This window comes from Pogona vitticeps, chromosome 3, assembly GCF_051106095.1.
Source record: "Pogona vitticeps strain Pit_001003342236 chromosome 3, PviZW2.1, whole genome shotgun sequence".
Taxonomy (NCBI): domain Eukaryota; kingdom Metazoa; phylum Chordata; class Lepidosauria; order Squamata; family Agamidae; genus Pogona; species Pogona vitticeps.
The window spans coordinates 1,680,163-1,696,926 of NC_135785.1; the positions used below are offsets into that span (position 1 = coordinate 1,680,163).

The window sequence follows — 16,764 nt, forward strand, 5'->3', positions numbered from 1 at the left end:
CCACCCCCGCTGCCCCAAAGCAGCGACAGCCCCCAAGGGTCTTTTGGGGCAGGGGGTGGTGGGTGGGCTGATCCAATTGACGCCACCGGCTAGCACCCGGGCCTCCCCTCCGCCCAGACGAGGCATATTCCATTCCAACTGCGGCATTGTTCCGCGAATTAACTTTATCCTCAATTTAAAAAGCCAGCGTGAAATCAAAAGAGTCCAGAGAGGAAAGGAAAAGAAAAGACATGAACAGGAGGAGCAGAAGGGGGAGGCGGAGGCCAGCCAAGCGGGATGATGATGCTGATGCTGACAGGCCAGCACAGAAACCAACGACGCCAGGGTGTGCCACTGCCGCCCCGTCCCGCCCGAGGAGTCTCTTTCAGTCTTCGGGGCTGGGTTTTGTGGCTGGCGGTCTCCTGTTACACATGGCACGTCGTGGAGATGGGGACGGTCGGTGCCATCCTTTGAAGGCTTGCCAGGCACATTTGTGGGGGGGAGCTTCAGAGAGCAGGTGATGAAGCATCCCTCTCCAGTGACAGCTCAGGGCCACGGTGGGCACAGCCGTGCAAGTGACAGCCCTCGGCTCCTGGAAGAAACGGCTCGCGGAACGCGAAGAGCCATTTTCTCTGCTGCTGGCGACAAGTGCAATATCACAAGCTTAGGGTTTGAGTTCCGCTCTTCTGCTTTTCCCTTTTGCTTTAAATCAGAAACGGGTTCAGCCCAACCTTTCCGAGAGCCTTGGGGTGCAGCTCTGGGCATTCTTTGACCTCAGATGGCCGGCTGGGGCGTTGCTGAACTTTGACCCCTTCTGCCATCACTGTTTACCCACCCTTGTGGTTCACTGTGATCCCAGACTGTAGCTCTCTAGCTGGGGTCACCAGTGCAAAGGGCCAGCCCTCCCTGTGGGTTTTATGGCTTTCACAGGCCAACCGCACGCACAAGCAAGACTTTCCAAGCTGCTGTCAAAGGAGGGCCAATTTGGTGGGAGCAAGAGGGGTCCTTCAAACAGGCGGGTGCCAAATCATGGGGGGAGGACGATCCTGGGGCATGGTGGGCCCTCTTTCCTACAGTCCCCCCCCCAAGCCAGCCAGATGATGCCAGGATTGCGTAGCGAAGTGGATCCCTGGGAAATCCATGCTCTTATCTGTGATCTTGGGTGGGGGCCATGCCTCGTTCCCCTTGCCTCTGCAGGCTGCAGGGGCTGGGGTGACCCAGGATCCTCCCAGTGGGGCGTCCTGTGTCCCCACAGACTAAATGCACTTCCCTTTCTGTCTGTGAGAAATATGGGGGCTTCTAGCAGGAGAGAGCTGGACAGAGGGGCTCGGGGCGGTTAAACAGCGTCATGTTCTATCTAAATGGTAAGAAGACCACTGGATTCATCAACAGGAAGACCCCCCCTTTCCAATTTCCAAGCTGCACTGAGGGAGGGTAGGGGGTCAACAAAGACCAAGTCCTCCCCAGCCACCCATCCCAAATGTATGGAAATGACACAAGTCATTGACACGACATTTTGCCAAGCTGAAAGGTTTAAAAAACATAGGTACAGAGGCTAGGGCATTAGAAAGAAGGCAGTTAGAAATCTCAAGGAAACACACACAGACACGCACACGCGCAGATATGCACACACAGATATCCAGGTAAAGAAAAATCCAGGTAAAGGTGCTTTCTTTTCCCTTGGAAAGGGGAACTGAGGTTAAGAACGGATCAGTGAAGGACAGACATTCCAATACGTGTAGACAGAAATAAAACGCGCTCCACACGCACAGGTTTGAGGTGGCTGGAAGGCCTCTGTGGCCGAGGGAGTAGGAAAGACATCTCCATCGCTGCTGTCTCCACCGAGAGCTATCCAGGACAGCGGTGAGGGAGGATCGTGGGCACCAGGAGGCCGGCCACCTGACAGCCCACGGCGCAGCATCTGCATGGCAGCCGGAAGGCCAAGCCACGGGGTCCGCTTGGGCTTGGGTGCTGCGGATGTCCTTGAGGCTCCGGCATCTCCCCCAGTGGTGCTTCATTTCCAGTTTCTGCAGCTCGAGGAGGTGGCTGTGACCCCTGAGGCAGTGAGAGCCAAGGGGTCCTTGCCCTTCTTGGTTCAAAAATATATGTCCTCCTGGGGCTTCTGGGGCCCTCAGGGAGGGCAAGATTTTTGGGGTCTCCGAAGGGGCCTTGGAGGCAACGGCCTGGCTCAGAATGGGCTGCCTCCCTCTATGAGCCTCTCTAGTTTTAAGATCTTTGGGGAATTTTTTTTCCTCTCAAACCAGCCACCCACCCAGCCAGCTTCCTTGCTTTTTTATTTGTTTATTTCGGAGCGGCTGCTCCTCGGCTGCGCAGCCCCATTCGGCCACAGGCTAGGTTGGCTCCCTAGTTCTTCCCCTTCTCCCAGCACAGACAGACCTCTCCAGTGGCCGGTCTGTGCTGGACACAAATCCCATCAGCCCCCTCCACGCATCCTTTGACAGGACGTTGGTGACCCTAACCTTATCTCTAAGATCCCCGGTGCTTTTTCTTCCGACTAGTATCCAGCTTTTCCTCCTCATCTCCTAATCCCATCTTAGTCCAGGGTCTCCCTTCCTCTCTCCTTCTTTCTATTTGTTGCTTATTTGAACACCTGCCTGTCTTGGTCTGTAGTGGTGGCGCTGCGGGTTAAACCGCAGAAGCCTCTGTGCTGCAAGGTCAGAAGACCGGCCCTTGTAAGATTGAATGCCCGCGACGGGAAGGAATTCCCGTCGCTTGTCCCAGCTCCCGCCAACCTAGCCGTTGGAAAGCATGTAAAAAATGTGAGTCGATAAACAGGTACCACCTCAGTGGGAAGGTCACGGCATTCTGTGTCTAGTCGCGCTGGCCACATGACCACGGAAATGGTCTTCAGACAAACGCTGGCTCTAAGACTTGCAGACAGGGATGAGCACTGCGCCCTAGAGTTGGACACGACTGGACTAAAGGTCAAGGGATTATGGGCCTTGTTGTCCGAAAAGTAACTCTCCCCGGCTCTTTCCAGACTGCCCGGGAACATCAGTGGGAAAACGCTAGTCAAGAAAGGTGCAGAAGGCAACCCTTCTTACTATTTTTGTAACCTTCGCCGTTTTTGCTTCAAATATTGCCTTGTAATGGATATAACCCGCCGAGGGTCCTTTATAAGGAGAAAGGCGGGGTAAAAGAAAGAAAGAAATGTTTTCAATCCATCCATCCATCAAGCTTGCCCAAGCATCAAGTCTCGGACAGCCCTTCCCAGCCGGGGTTCCTTCAGACGAGCTGGACTCCTACGGGGAGTCTACGTGGTTTGGGGAGTAATGGGAGTTGTAGTCCAGTCCCTCAGGCCAGATGGGGAAGGTGAGGTCGAGACGTCCCCCTCGGCCCTTCCCTCCAGATCCCTCCCGGGGCCACGGCGGAGGGTCCCCCACCACACCGCACCCCACCGGGCCCCTTCTTCCCGGCCCCCTCCTCCCCCCCGCGCCTTCCCTCTCCGGCCAGCCCTGGCCAGCCATCCTGGGAGCGAAGATGCTTGGGCCGAGCGTCCCCTTCCCGGGGCTGGCGGCGGCCTCTCGTCCCTCCGCTCCAGCCGAGCTCACCCTGCGCTTTGCCAACCAGCAAGACCCCGCAGAGGTCTCAGTCCCGTCCCTCCCCTCCAAAAAAACCCCACAACCAACCCCCCCCCCCGCAACTCCTCTCTACCCCCCCCCTCGCCCAAGGCTCAGGGGCTCGGCAGGGCTTGGCGCGAGCGGAGTCTTTGCCCAGTGCCAGGGGGCACGCTGACCCTTTCCCCGCGCCCTCCCGCTCCCCCCTCCCTACTCGCCCCCCCTTCCACTTCTCCCTCCTTGGACCCGGGATGAGTCAGTTCGCTCCTTCTCCGCTTCCCTTTGACAGCCCGCTCGCCCTCCCCCGCCCCGTCCGGCGTCCCTGGGGCGCCCCTCGACGCAGGATTAGAACTCTTCGCCCGGCCCATCACGGTCGCCCTCTTCCCCCCCCCCCCCCCGAAGCGGAGCCGGCTGGAGGAGCTTCGCCGGAGATAGACTGGGGAGAGAAGCGCATCGCCTCGCCCGCCGGCCCGAGTATAAGCCGGGGTTGGGGAGACCCTCCGCTTGGGGCGGGCCGGGGCGAGGGTCTCCCCTTGGTGCCTGCCCTCCTCCTCCTCCTCCTCCTCCCTTCCCCCGCCCCGTCAGAGGGTCCCTCTGCCCCGCCGAGCCTTCCCCCGAGGGTCGCCAAGGAGAAGCCCCCCGACCCGACGGGAGAGCCAGGCCAGCGCCGTCGGGGAAACATACTGGGGGGAGGGGGGAATCCCTGTCTTGGGGGTGAGCGCGGGGGGGGGCAGAAGCTCGCCCCCGCCCTGCCGGGGGAAGGTCTCCCGCACCCTCGCCTCGAGCCGCCTGGCCGGCTCTGCTCAGCCGCTCTCGGCGCGCCTCTCGACAGTCGGCGCGGGGCCGCCTCTGCTCCTGCTTAAAAGGCACGGGAGGCGCCCCCCCCTTCACGGTCCCCTTAGAGAGCGGGCCGGGCCGGGCCGGGGAGGGGAGGGGGCTCCGGGAGGAGGGGCTTGGTTGCCCCCCTCCCGCCCCGTCCAGCCCCCTCTTGCTCGTCTTCGAGAGGCAGAGAGGCGAGGCCGGGCCGGGCGCCGGGGCAGGCGCGCCCTCCCTCTGCCTCCGCCGCCGCCGCCTCGTCCTGCCCCGACCGCCGCCGCCGCCGCCTCTCCGCTTTCCTCCGCCGGAGCTGCTGCCCGGGCCCGGAGCTCCCGCCTCCCCGAGACCGACGCCCCGGCAGCCGCAGCCGCAGCCGCAGCAGCAGCAGCAGGAGGAAGAAGGGGCGCCTCGACGGCCGCGACGGCCGGAGCCGCGGCGGCGGAGGGGGCGGCGGCGGGGGCGGCGGCGGCGGGGCCCCCGGAGACGTGGCTCGACTCGCTCTGGGCCGCCGGGCTCCTCCGCCGCCACGACGGCTACGGCGACGAAGCGGCGGCGGAAGGAACGGCCCCGGCGTCGGGCAGCGCCGGCGGTAAGTCCGGGCCAGCCCTCGAGCCGCGCGCCGGGCTTGGAGGGGGGTGCGGGGGGGGGAGGGAGGGCGGAGGAAGAGCTCAGGTCGCCGTCGAGGCATCATCCCCGGGCCGGGCCCACGGAAGACAGCGGTGTGCCCGGTCTGGCGCCCTCTCCGCCGGCATCCGCGCCCGCCGAAGGAAGGAAGGCTTCTGCGGGAAATGCGCGCCCCGTCGGGGCTCCTGCTCCCACCCGCCTAGGATTTCGGGGGGGGGGTCCCCGTCCCCCCCTCCCGTGGGGTGCCCGATGCCCGGGGAGCCTCCCAGGGCAGACCGTGGGGAGACCCTTCCTTCCCTGGGACCCGTCCTGCTTCTAGGGCTGCCCGTTGGGTCGTTTGCGGGAGAAAAGCGGGACAGAAATAAATAGACTTGAATGAAGAGGGCAACCAACATTCCCTGGGGGGGGGGGGAATACTCTCTCTCCCCCCCTTCCCCAGAAGAAAACCCTCTTTCCTGTCCCAGAACCTTGTTCTTGAACTTCGGGGCTGAGATCCTTGCATGGGCAGCTCACCTCCTCGAGGCTCCTGGGGCCACAGAACCCCGTGGGTGGGCACCTGTGCCTCCCGACCGGGTGGAATTATTCAGGACTCCAGGGTGCGCATCGGTTGGCATTCCACCTTTCTCCCCCCCCTCTGATTTCTCTGAGCACGGCCCTACCTCTTTTTCTCCCGGCCCCAATTCCAAAGGGTGCTGAGCCACCTCGCCCGCAGGGGGAACCCCAGCAGCCAAGCAGGATGCCAGCCTGGTGCCCGGCTTCCCTCCCTTACCGCTCAGAGACAACTCCAGGACCCGGTAGCCTCTTGGCATTGAGCGCCGGCTGAGCTGGCTGCTTCGGGGTGTGTGTGTGTGTGTGTGTGTGTGTGTGTGTGTGTGTGTGTGTGTGTGTGTGTGTGTGTGTGTGTGTGTGTGTGTGTGTGTGTGTGTGTGTGTGTGTGTGCATGCCATGCTCTCCCCCCCCCCCCAGCTCTTCCAATATCCAGAAAGGATAGACAACCGCATTTGATGCCACTTTGCTCGTGACTGGTAAGCTGGATGCTCTCTCTCCTCCACTGGCATGCTCACGTCACTCACTCAGCTGGCTTTTCCTCTTGAAAGGCCTCAGGATGCTAGAATAAAAAAAGAAGAAGGGCTGGGGGGACCTCTCTGTGCGTGGCCATCCCCAGAGAAGGTCCTCTTCCTTGTTTTGGGGTGAACATCCCTTGAGTTGTGAGGCTTCTAAGATCCTCCAGAGATTCCACCTAAACATTAGGAGGAACTTCTTGATGGTCGGAGCTGTCCGGCCGTGGAAGAGGCTGCCTCGAAGGGTGGTGGAGTCTCCTTCTTTGGAGGCTTTTAAGCAGAGGCTGGTTGGGCGTCTGTCGGGTGTGCTTTGATGGATGTTCCCGCGTGGCGGGGGGTTGGACTGGATGACCTCAGTGGTCTCTTCCAACTCTATGACTCTCTATGACTCTATGACTCCAGCCACCTTCTCCTTCGTGCGCAGTGGGCTGCATGTGGATCCTAGTGCCCCCCCTTTTGAAGTCTCTGGGCACCCCCTGTAGCCCCCAAGAAACTTTTAAAGGGAAAGGAAAGAAAAACCCCTATTCTTCTCCCAGGTGGCTCACCACCTTCTGACAGAATCCAGACCCCAAACAGCCATTGGCAGGACCTGGAGATGCCTTTAAAAAAACCAACCAGAACAGAAAATAAATCAGGTCTGGTCTCACCTAGGGAGAATTCTAGGGTTGGAGGATTTTGCCCCTTGAGCAGGGGCCAGCTGCACTGTAGGTTGTGCTCCTGCCTGATCCCTATAGTAAGAGAGGATGATGAGGAGAACCCTCTTGTTTTACCTAAGAAGAAGCCCTTCGTGGATACGTCGCGGCATCCCCAAGGGCCTCTGGTCGCTCATTAACCCTTTTCGCTCCTGGGAACAAATGCTGCTGCCCGGCACCTTTTTTGTTTCTTAAAAATAAATTTAAAAATGCCAATCAAATGCTTGTGAAATGCAGCTCCTTCAAGGCTGCTGGAGAGAAAGGGCGCTCGGCTTTTGTTTCTGAAGTGGGCCCTGAAAAGTCCTCCGGGCCTCTCTGATTTCTCTTGCCCCCAAGATGCCAAGAACAGCTCAGAATAGGGGTGCTTGGCACCGAAAAGCAGCAGCCTGGCGATGGAGTAGGGAACTTATATTTTAAAAGGCTGGGTTAGGGCGGCCTCTCCCCACGCTTGATAGAAATGAGCTACCACGAATGTTATTGTTGTTGCTGCTGCTGTTATTGTTGTGTGCCTTTAAATTGCTTTGCTGGATGGCTCCATGGTTCCAGCCTTTGGTAGTGGAGCCAGAGGCTGGGAGTCCAAAATCCCCCCCCCCGGGCCTCCTTGACAGGGGCTGGACTGGATGATCCTTAGGGGTCCCTTCCAGCTCTGCCGTTCGAAGATGATGAGCTGGCTGGAGAGCTCAGGGGTTTAGGTCTCTGGCTGCATTTGGCAGTTTGATTTCTCACCGTGTTTCCTGGAGGAAGGGCCAGCCTGCCTGGCCTTGGGAAGGCTGCATGGTTCCCCCTGGGCACCTCTAGAGAAGAAGGGCATGATGAACCATTTCTGAATATTCTCCACTCAGGAAACCCTAGAAAGCATTACCCTATGTCGGAACTGAGTTAACGGCTCATGATTTATTTCATGAATAAGTAAGGGATCTCCAAAATGTCTCGTCCTCAGCAGTCCTGCTGAAGCACCTGTAAAACCAAGGCGGTGGCTTCCTTTATGGATTCGATCCATCTCATATTGTCTCCCTCTTCTGCTTCTGCCTTCAACTTTTCTTGGAATCATTGTCTTTCCCAAGAAATCTTGCCTTCTCACCATGTGTCCAAAGTACGACAGCTACTTTCTTGTCGTTTTTCCTTCTGTCTGGTGTTTGATACCCTATAAAAATGTTCTTTTTCAAAATAAAATAAAAATTGCTTCGGAATCCAGAGGTGGCGTTCTCCCTTGGATAGCTTGCCAGATGTGTCTCCCCACGAATACTCTCTAGAATAAAACTGGAGCAGTGGGGGAGGGAAAAAGGCTTCCCTGGGATGTGTTCCGCTTCTACTGCTGCCCATGGGGTCCTTTGTGGGAGAAAGACGGGATAGAAACGTTTCAGATAAATAAGTAAACTTGAATAAAGAGTTATTCCACCCCCCTGGAAAAATACTCTCTCCTGCCCCAGATCCTTACATGGGGCTCTCTCACCTACCTGAGGCCTCTGGGGCCACAGAACCCTCCGTGGGCACCCATGCCTACCGAGCAGGTGGCACTATTCAGGAACCGAAGGTGAGCGTTGGGTCGCATTCCATATTTCTCCCTCCCGCTGATTCCTCTCTTGTCTTTGTCGGTGCAGGACTGCTCTGCCGCTTGGATCAGACCATTCAAGGCCATGTCGGGCCTGGAGATCAGCTGTCGACGCAGCTTTACCGAAACAAACAGGTAAAGAGAAAGTCAAGAGCCAAGAAGTTGGGTTTTGGAGAGGGGAGGAGGCATCGTGCAATTTGGTCACGGGGATCTCGCTCTTTTAATGTACGAATTTCAAAAACGCCTGAAAACATCAATGTTGGCTTAGCTTAGGAGGTGTCAATGGCCATGCTGCGTTTGTTTGTTTGGTTATTATACTTTGCCTTTTCCCCCAAGGGGGCTTACCTAATTTGAAAAGATGTCGAATGGTAAAAACAGCACGTTATTCGAATATTTAAAAATGGTTGAATAAATATTGTATTATAAAGATTCGGTAAAAGCATTAGTTAAGCAAATTTAAGAGCAACGAAGATGCGAATGACTTGGGTGGGGGAATGGGATGGTTTGGAGAGCCACAGTAAAGAATAACTTTTACCAGCATTGAAGAGATCCTCCTATTTGAGCCGTGTCTGGTTCTCTCCCTGCTGTTCTCCCACCCTCTGGGATGGTGCCCCCCCCGCCCACTCCCTCTTCTTGTCCGGGACCCACCTTCTCCCTCATGCTCTCACCTGGCTTCTGAACCTGCTGGTCTTCTCATGGGTTGGAGAGGGTGGCCAGCTCTCTGGTCGCAGCTGGCCAAAGCAGCCTGACGCAGCAAGAGCAGCGGGCTGGAGCCACACATCAGACTGAAGATGGGTGCCTGGAGCACCTTCGGAAAGAGGTATGGTCTCGCCTCTCCTGGCGTGGGAGTTGGCAACCTCAAAAGGTAGGAAGGCCACACCTGACTGAACCGTGGACCTGGAAGACACCCCCCCATCTCCAACTCTGGTTATTCCCAAAATATTTCTTCTAAAGAGAACAAGTGGGGGAAAATGGGAGGGGTTTTGGTTTGGGGAGCTGGGCTCCCAATGGAGCTGGGGGGGCCTACTTTCCCCCCTAAGAGCCCCAGGAATCAGCAGAGTGATTCTTGCCTGCCCCTGCTCTGGCAGGCACCTGATGCCACTAGAGCAGAACAGACTCCAGCGCCCGAATCCCTCTCTTTTCTACCTTTCCGACGCCCCTGCTGGTGGCCATTCCCATTCCCGCTAATGCGAAACTGAGTTTGTGGCACAGAGGTAATGAAGGCTGACTAAACCCCACATTCTAAGCTGTCTAAGGCGTCTTGATTCAACAAGATAAATGCAGGAGTAGGTGATACCTTTAATCGACCGTTGAGAATATAATTAAGAAAATGATTTATCATTGACAGCTCGCTATTTGTTTTTTGTTTGATATATTCTTAAGGGTGGGTTAAAGGTATTGCTTGCTCCTGCATTCACATGGTTTCCACAGCCATGTGGCCTTTTCCTGATTTGTTCTTGATTCGACAAGACAATTGGGTGAGGACACTTCTGGGCGTGTAAGTCAAGGAGAACTGGTATTTTTTTTTAATGAACCCATTTTATTTTTATTTTGTTTCATTTTGTCTTTGAGCAACACTAGTATCCTTTCTCTTTAAGCATCAAAGCACACATAGGCCTGATGTCAAGATGATTGTTGAAAAAGATGCAAACACCCTATTCAATGCTCCTAATCCCTAAACGTTCATACAACAGTGTAACAACTCTTTGTACAACTTGCACTGTTTGCTTAAAAGCAAGATTTGTCTGAAAATGCTTTTTGCAGTTTTGCTTATTTTCTACACACAGAAAAAAAGTTCTCCCTTCTCTTAAATCCCCCAGCTGAGCAAGGAGAACAATTTAATGATGCCTCAGGTGTTGAGATGAGAAAAGTGAGCCTGTGCACTCTCAGTGTGTCTTTCTGAACACATTTTTTGTGCTTTTGTGGTTACATTTTTAAATCCTGAAAGGTTTTAGAGGAGAAGAGAAAAAGTAAAAAGTGGGATGAGAACAGCCATTTTTCCAGCCCTCTCAGCTCTTCTGGAACACAAGGCCGTCAAGCATCAAATTCCAAATGGCCACGAAGAAATCTTCAGTGTAAGACTGTAAGGAGGTTGCATGTGTTAACATGCTGGGTTTTAGGACGACACCTTTCAGGCCCATTTCATTTTATTGCCTCTGTGATTTGCAGCTTCAGGATACCTTGATGCAGAAGGAGGAGGAACTGGCCCGGCTGCAGGAGGAGAACAATCACCTCAGGCAGTTCCTGAATTCTGCTCTGATCCAGCAGTTGGAGGAGAAAACCAAGGTGAGGAATGGATTGCAGGAAGTGTCGGGGCCTCCCAGACAAGACGCTGGTGCTGTATCTAGAAGCAGGGCTCCCTCCTGTGAGGAAAAAAGGTGTAAATATGAAAACACATTAAAGGCAGAAGAGTGCCTCTCATTGGAATTATGACTGGAAGGCAAACACTTGGATATCTGAGTGTAGAGGCATGCATAGCAGGAAGATTATACTGCTGGGAATAAGATGCAAAAGGGAGAAAGACACAGTGCCCTAGATATGTATTTTGGTTCTCAGGGTGAGGACTTCGAGGGGCTGGATTCTGAAAGCTGCAATCCAGTGGGCCAAATCAGGAAAGACCCCAGTACTGCAGGAGTCGACAAACAGCATCTATCAAAGAACCTTATTGATATCAAAAGCTTCAGAGCTCTGTTTCCTCTTGAAACTGGCCGCTCTGTGTCCCACTTGAACACCGTATTTATATGCATTTTGGTCTAAAATAAAGAAATGCCTTTTTTTTCCCACTGTGGCCCTGTGCTTGTTTTTAAATTTATTTAATCTATTACAGATAAATTTCTCTAGGCAGTCTACAGAACAATTTAAAAATAAATGATTGCCATAAAATACTAGGAACTCATAATAATAATAATAATAATAATAATAATAATAATAATAATAATAATAATAATAATAATAATAATAATAATAATAATAATAATAATAATAATAATAATAATAATAATAATAATAATAATAATGAAACAGCCTAATGGAAAAAGCAGCGGGCATCCCAACACAGGGGAAAAATATGAGATGGGTGCAAAAGCAAAAACTAGGTCCGGCACAAGAGTTAAAGCCACACTTAGAGGGACAAAAATAGTAGATTTAGGTTTTGGGGCCCTGAAAACACTAAAATACAGTGGTGCCTCGCTAGACAGTTACCCCACATAACAGTTTTTTCTCTAGACATTGACTTTTTGCGATTGCTATAGCGATTCGCAAAACAGTGATTCCTATGGGGGAATTTCGCTGGACAATGTTTGCTCCCTGCTTCGCAAACTGATTTTCACTAGACGACGATTTTGACAGCTTCCTTTGCACTCTCAAAACAGGTGTTTTGGGACCTAAGCTTCGCAAGACAGCGATTTAAACAGCTGATTGGCAGTTCGCAAAGAGGCTTTCCTATGGGCGATCTTCGCTAGACAACGACGATTCTTCCCCATTGGAAGGCATTAAACAGGTTTCAATGCATTCCAGTGGGGAAATGCTTTTCGCTAGACGATGATTTCGCTAAACACCGATTTCGGTGGAACAGATTATCATCGTCTAGCGAGACACCACTGTACTTGGAAAGCATGAATTCCACTCCGCTTGCTCCTCTCGTGATCTGAATCTTTGCTTCTTCCCGTGAATAGAAGCTGCTCCTGCAGAACAACCAGAAATGGAGAGCTTTCAAATCTGGCAAGCGCCGGCTGAAACCAGAAAGCCCTCCTCCTCCTCACGAGGTGTCCCACCCGCAAAAGGCCAGGCGGAACCTCCTGGCTGATTTCTCCACCTGCGAAGAGCCGCCCCATCCCTCGGTGGTGGACTCGTGGGTCCTACGCACCCTTGGACTCAAGGACGTCAACACCATTGACGAGAAGTCTCCTGCTTCAGCTAACTACAGTGCCTTGACCGTGGGCCTTGCGCCGGGCTCTTTCCTGGGGGATCCCCTGGGCGTGGCAGCAGACTTTGGCACCAGCCATAGGCAACCCGCTCTTTACAGATGTGCTGCGTCGCACCCCTTGGGCACCACTGCCAGTGCGCCTGAGGTTCCTCTGCCGTATCTTCCAGAGGGTCCTGCCTCGCCTCGCCCTCCTGCGCCGAGGCCGAGGAGCCCCTCTTTGCTGCCTGGCGGAGTGGCCTCCCGCGACCTCCTGCCGACCCGAAAAGACGTGGCCTTCACGGCCTCCTTGAGCCCGCACTGCAATGTGAAAACGCACACCTTCCGCCAGGGGCAGGCTTTCGTGCGTAGAGACCCGGATGGGGGGTGGAAACTGACGTGGGTTCCCAAGCAGCCGGAGTGAAGCCGCACCGCCCCTCCCCCCCCCCCGCGGCCCCTCCAGAAACATCTCGACACTGCCAGCCCATGGTTTGTTTACAGACAGACAGTTATGGCTGCCGTTTGGTGAATCCAAAGCAAGCTACGCAGGGCCCTGTGTCAGAAGAGCACACGTCGCTCTTTCAGGTGGTCTGAACCAAGGAAGCAAAGCTTCTCAGGTGGTTGTTGTTCTTCTTCTTCAAGTTCCATGAAATGAAGTTCTGCTAAAGTCCCGCCTGTTTGGGTCTCGTTGCTGATCCAGAGCTCCTGCCCTAGGTTGTCTATCAAACCATAAAGGGTGAGGATGATTCCAGCTGTGCCCGTCTTCATTACTACCTGTGTTTCTCCAGGGCTCAGCAAGGTTGGCCTGCAGGCCAGGTGAGCATGGCCGGGTGTATTATGAGTACTCTCATAAAAGCCACCTGCATGGATCTTGGCCATGGACACCAGGTGTAGCTTAGCTGCTGTTGGTCTGTTAATTCCAGAACATGGGCAGGGGTGGGGGAGGCCAAATGAAGCTGTTTTGTGCCAGCGACCGAGCTTCTCCCTTTGCTGCATGGAGGAGACCCCTGTGGAGTTTGCCATCTTGCTAGTAAGCAGGTAAAAATGGAAAGCTGCTCCAACAGAAGGACCAAGTTCTCTTGCGCTGTATTTCCAATATGTTTTATTAATGGCCTGGATCAAGGGGTGCAGATAACGCGAATCACATTTGCAGATGACACAAATTGGGTGGAATAGCTAAGACAGGAACAAAATTCAAAATGTTCTAGATAGGCAGGAGCACTAGGCTGAAAACAACAGCATGGAATTCAACAGATATATGTGCAAGGCGCTGCACCTCAGAAAAAGGAACCAAACACACAGTTACAAGATGTTGGAAATACCCGGCTCAGCAATACTACAAGAGAGAAGGATCTTGGAGTCGTTGTAGATCACAAGCTAAACATGAGCCAACAGTGGCTACAAAAAAAGCCAATGCTATTTTAGGTTGAATTAACAGTATAGTTTCCAAATCCCCCGAGGTGCCAGTCCACCTCTGTTCAGCACTTGTTGGGCCTCACCTTGAGACTTGTGTCCAGTTCTGGACATCAGACTTCAAGAAGGATGCTGACCAATTGGAACAAGTTCAGAGGAGGGTGACAAGGATGATGATCAGGGGGCTGGAAACCAAGACTTAGGAGGAAAGGCTGAAAGAATTGGGCGTGTTTAGCCTTGAGAAAAGAAGATAGAGGGGTGATAGGATAGCACTTGGCTGTCCCACAGAGGAGGGGCAGGATCTGTTCTTGATCATCCCAGAATCCAGGACACACAACCATGGGTTCAAGTGAAGAGAAGCCAGATTTCGGTTGAATGTCAGGAAAAACTTCCGAACTGTTAGAACAGTACAACCGTGGAACCAGTTACTTCAAGAGGTGTTGAGTGCTCCAATCCTGGAGGCATTCAAGAGAAAACTGGGCAACCCTGTGTCAGACCCTGCCATGACTGCAGGGGGGTTGGATGCCTTAGGGGGCCCCTTCCAATGTCAGTATTCCATCCTTCTGATTCATGCCACTGTTTTCTACCCCTCCCATCATGAGCCATCTGTTCTATCCCGGCTCATGTTAGTTTAGCCATAAACTTGAGTACCTGAGGTCCCCGTATGATGTGTCACTGAGTAGTTATGGGAAAACTAGGGGCGGTGTGGTCTTTTTCATTGGGAGGAGGGCAGAAGTAATCTCAAGACAGGTCCTGAGATGATGGGGCAGTGACTCCAAGTGACGTTGTAATGCAGGATGCTTAGAACTGCATCACTCTCTGTAGTAGGACAGGATCCGGTTGGGAGTCCCCAATAAAGTCGGCCTGTTGAATTGGTGGGCTTTACAGGAGTCTTTCTGCAGTAGAGTTAGGGTGCAATCCTATGGGGAACTACGTAGCTCACATTGTGGGCCCCTCGTCCAGTCGTAGTTATTTCCAGGCCAACAGACAACGGACAGGAAATCATAAAACAGCTCCACCTTGATCCGTGGCCAAGCCGGACTTTTTCAACCCAGGGAGAACAGCCCATCTCTTTTGGGGCTGGGCTGGAGGGATTCCTCCACAGACAGAAGGGTCACTTTGAGGGCGACCGCTCCCAGAAAAGTGGCTCTTTATGGTGAAATCAGACACGATCCATTGTCATCCTCTGATCGCCCCTTTAGCCCAAAATTTTGGGGCCAAATGTTTCTACATGGTCCCCCTGAATTCGTTCTTTGCTGCTAATTTTTGGACTGCTTTTCTTCAGTCCATGGTGGTGCACTGCCAGAAATGTATGTAAGGATTTTTTTAAGGCCAAGGATGACTTAAGCAGTAGTCCTTTGGGGTGGCCAGAAGGACCGGCGATGCACAGCCTCAACACCGCCCTCTGAATCCAAACCTTCCCTTTTCCCTAAAATAAATCTTGCCATTACATACTGGAAGCGCTGTAGGGAAACGCAATCGCAAGCAAAGCTGAAACAAAAATTAGCACAGTTGCCTGAGGCCACCTGTTAAAAAGCCAGATTTCAGATATTTTTTTAATTTTGAAATTTTGCATTCAGTTCTTGAAAATGCTTTTCTTTTAAAGAAAAAGGGAAGGAAGGAAGGAGCTGATGATGGATGGATGGATGGATGGATGGATGGATGGATGGATGGATGGATGGATGGATGGATGGATGGATGGATGGTAGGTAGGTAGGTAGGTAGGTAGGTAGGTAGGTAGGTAGGTAGGTAGGTAGGTAGGTAGGTAGGTAGGTAGGTAGAGGAACACTGCTGACAGATTTGAAGGCAACCTTAACTTTTAAGCACTTTGTTCCTAACGTTGCTAAATCCGATGCCTCATTGATAAAAACTGTTCAGAGAATTTCATGAGTATTTTACCAAACTGGACTGAGGTCTGCCCTGGAGCGCTGTTGAGGTCAACAGAAGATGTGTACGGATGATCTACTCGTGATCTGGAGACTTGTTTCGGTGTGAGTAGGCAGTGTGTGCTGCTGGCCAGCTCTGTCTTCAGCCAGAGCCCCTGCATCTTCAGTTCATGAAACGAGGAGTCAGCCCTAACCCTAACCCTTCCAAGGCCAGCTGAGGAGGAGAAAGATATTTGAGATGCTTCTGTGCCAGTAGAAACACAAGGGACACCAGAACGGTGACAGATGCTACACAGATAAGGGGAAGTTTTCCTCTGGTGTAACCACTCCCCATGCCATTATGTGTTAACCTCAAATTTTGCTAAGTTCGGCAACAGTTTGCTCTTCATGATGGTCATAATAACCCCCAATCTTTGAATACTGTAATATAAGCAGAAACGTATTTAATGTAATTGATAATACTGATTAATTTAACACAATCCATAATATGTGGTTTATGATTCCCCCCCCCAGCGCTTGCGCCCGTGATTTTCTCATCGGAGCAAAGGCCCTGTTGGTTATTTCTCAGCTCCATTAAGGGCCCGATCCACCACGATGTTCTTCTGCAAGGCAGCAAACTGAGACGAAGGAGCTCGTTGACTTTTAGGGGCGGAGGGGGACCCCTAGGCCCGCCTAGTCCAAGTTTCTGCCAAGGTGGGAAGTCAAGCATCTCTGACAGATGGCCTTTTTCTGCTGTTGCTGCTGCTGTCAAACAGCTTTTAGCGGTCAGGATGTTCTTTCCCTGGTTAAATCCACAACATTTTCTCCTGTGATTCCCGCCCCACCCCACCCCCGCCCTTTGCTGGCTTCATTTCTACAGCAGGGAATGGGTTTGCTCCACCTTTTATGGGAAAGCCCCTCAGATACTTGAAGAGGACCCTCATTTCACCCTCCCGTCGTCTCGTCTCTGCCCTAAAGGTACCCGATGCCTGACACTCTTTCTCCCGGCTCCGTTGGACTCTTGTCCAGTTGACGTGTATTCTGAGGAGTGGGAGGAGAAATCTGTGATGGATTGTACCCTTCGTTGTATGTATCTGCCGTAAATAAAATCCGTAACACATAACCCTGTCTTGGCATAAATTGTTTCTGCTCATTTACATGTTCAGTTTTTATAAGTTATACCCTTTAGGAAGAACTGCTAGGTGGGTCTCAGGAGGCTTAAATGCCGATGCAAGGGTGATGAAATGGTGGGTGTTTTCTTTGCAACCTTTCCTCCTGTCTGT

The 16,764-nt window shown here is 53.1% G+C and overlaps 1 protein-coding gene and 1 long non-coding RNA gene across 2 annotated transcripts in view; both read left to right on the forward strand.

Annotated features, from left to right (window-relative positions):
• LOC144587954 (uncharacterized) overlaps positions 1–16,764 on the forward strand; it is a 494,427-nt gene that overhangs the window by 237,816 nt on the left and 239,847 nt on the right. The window lies entirely within an intron of this gene.
• On the forward strand, positions 1,905–16,604 carry GMNC (geminin coiled-coil domain containing). Its single transcript, XM_078390582.1, has 6 exons — positions 1,905–2,042; positions 3,454–3,585; positions 4,143–4,962; positions 8,352–8,437; positions 10,472–10,588; positions 11,977–16,604. The coding sequence occupies exons 1-6, from the start codon at positions 1,905–1,907 to the stop codon at positions 12,625–12,627; spliced, it is 1,944 nt and encodes a 647-aa protein (XP_078246708.1). The 3' UTR covers positions 12,628–16,604.

Bases quoted from the DNA above. Each gene is read 5' to 3' on its own strand.
- GMNC (XM_078390582.1), top strand. From the start codon at position 1,905: ATGGCAGCCGGAAGGCCAAGCCACGGGGTCCGCTTGGGCTTGGGTGCT. The intron at 4,963-8,351 runs GTAAGTCCGGGC...TTGTCGGTGCAG, and splicing joins GGCGTCGGGCAGCGCCGGCG to GACTGCTCTGCCGCTTGGAT. The intron at 10,589-11,976 runs GTGAGGAATGGA...TCCCGTGAATAG, and splicing joins AGTTGGAGGAGAAAACCAAG to AAGCTGCTCCTGCAGAACAA.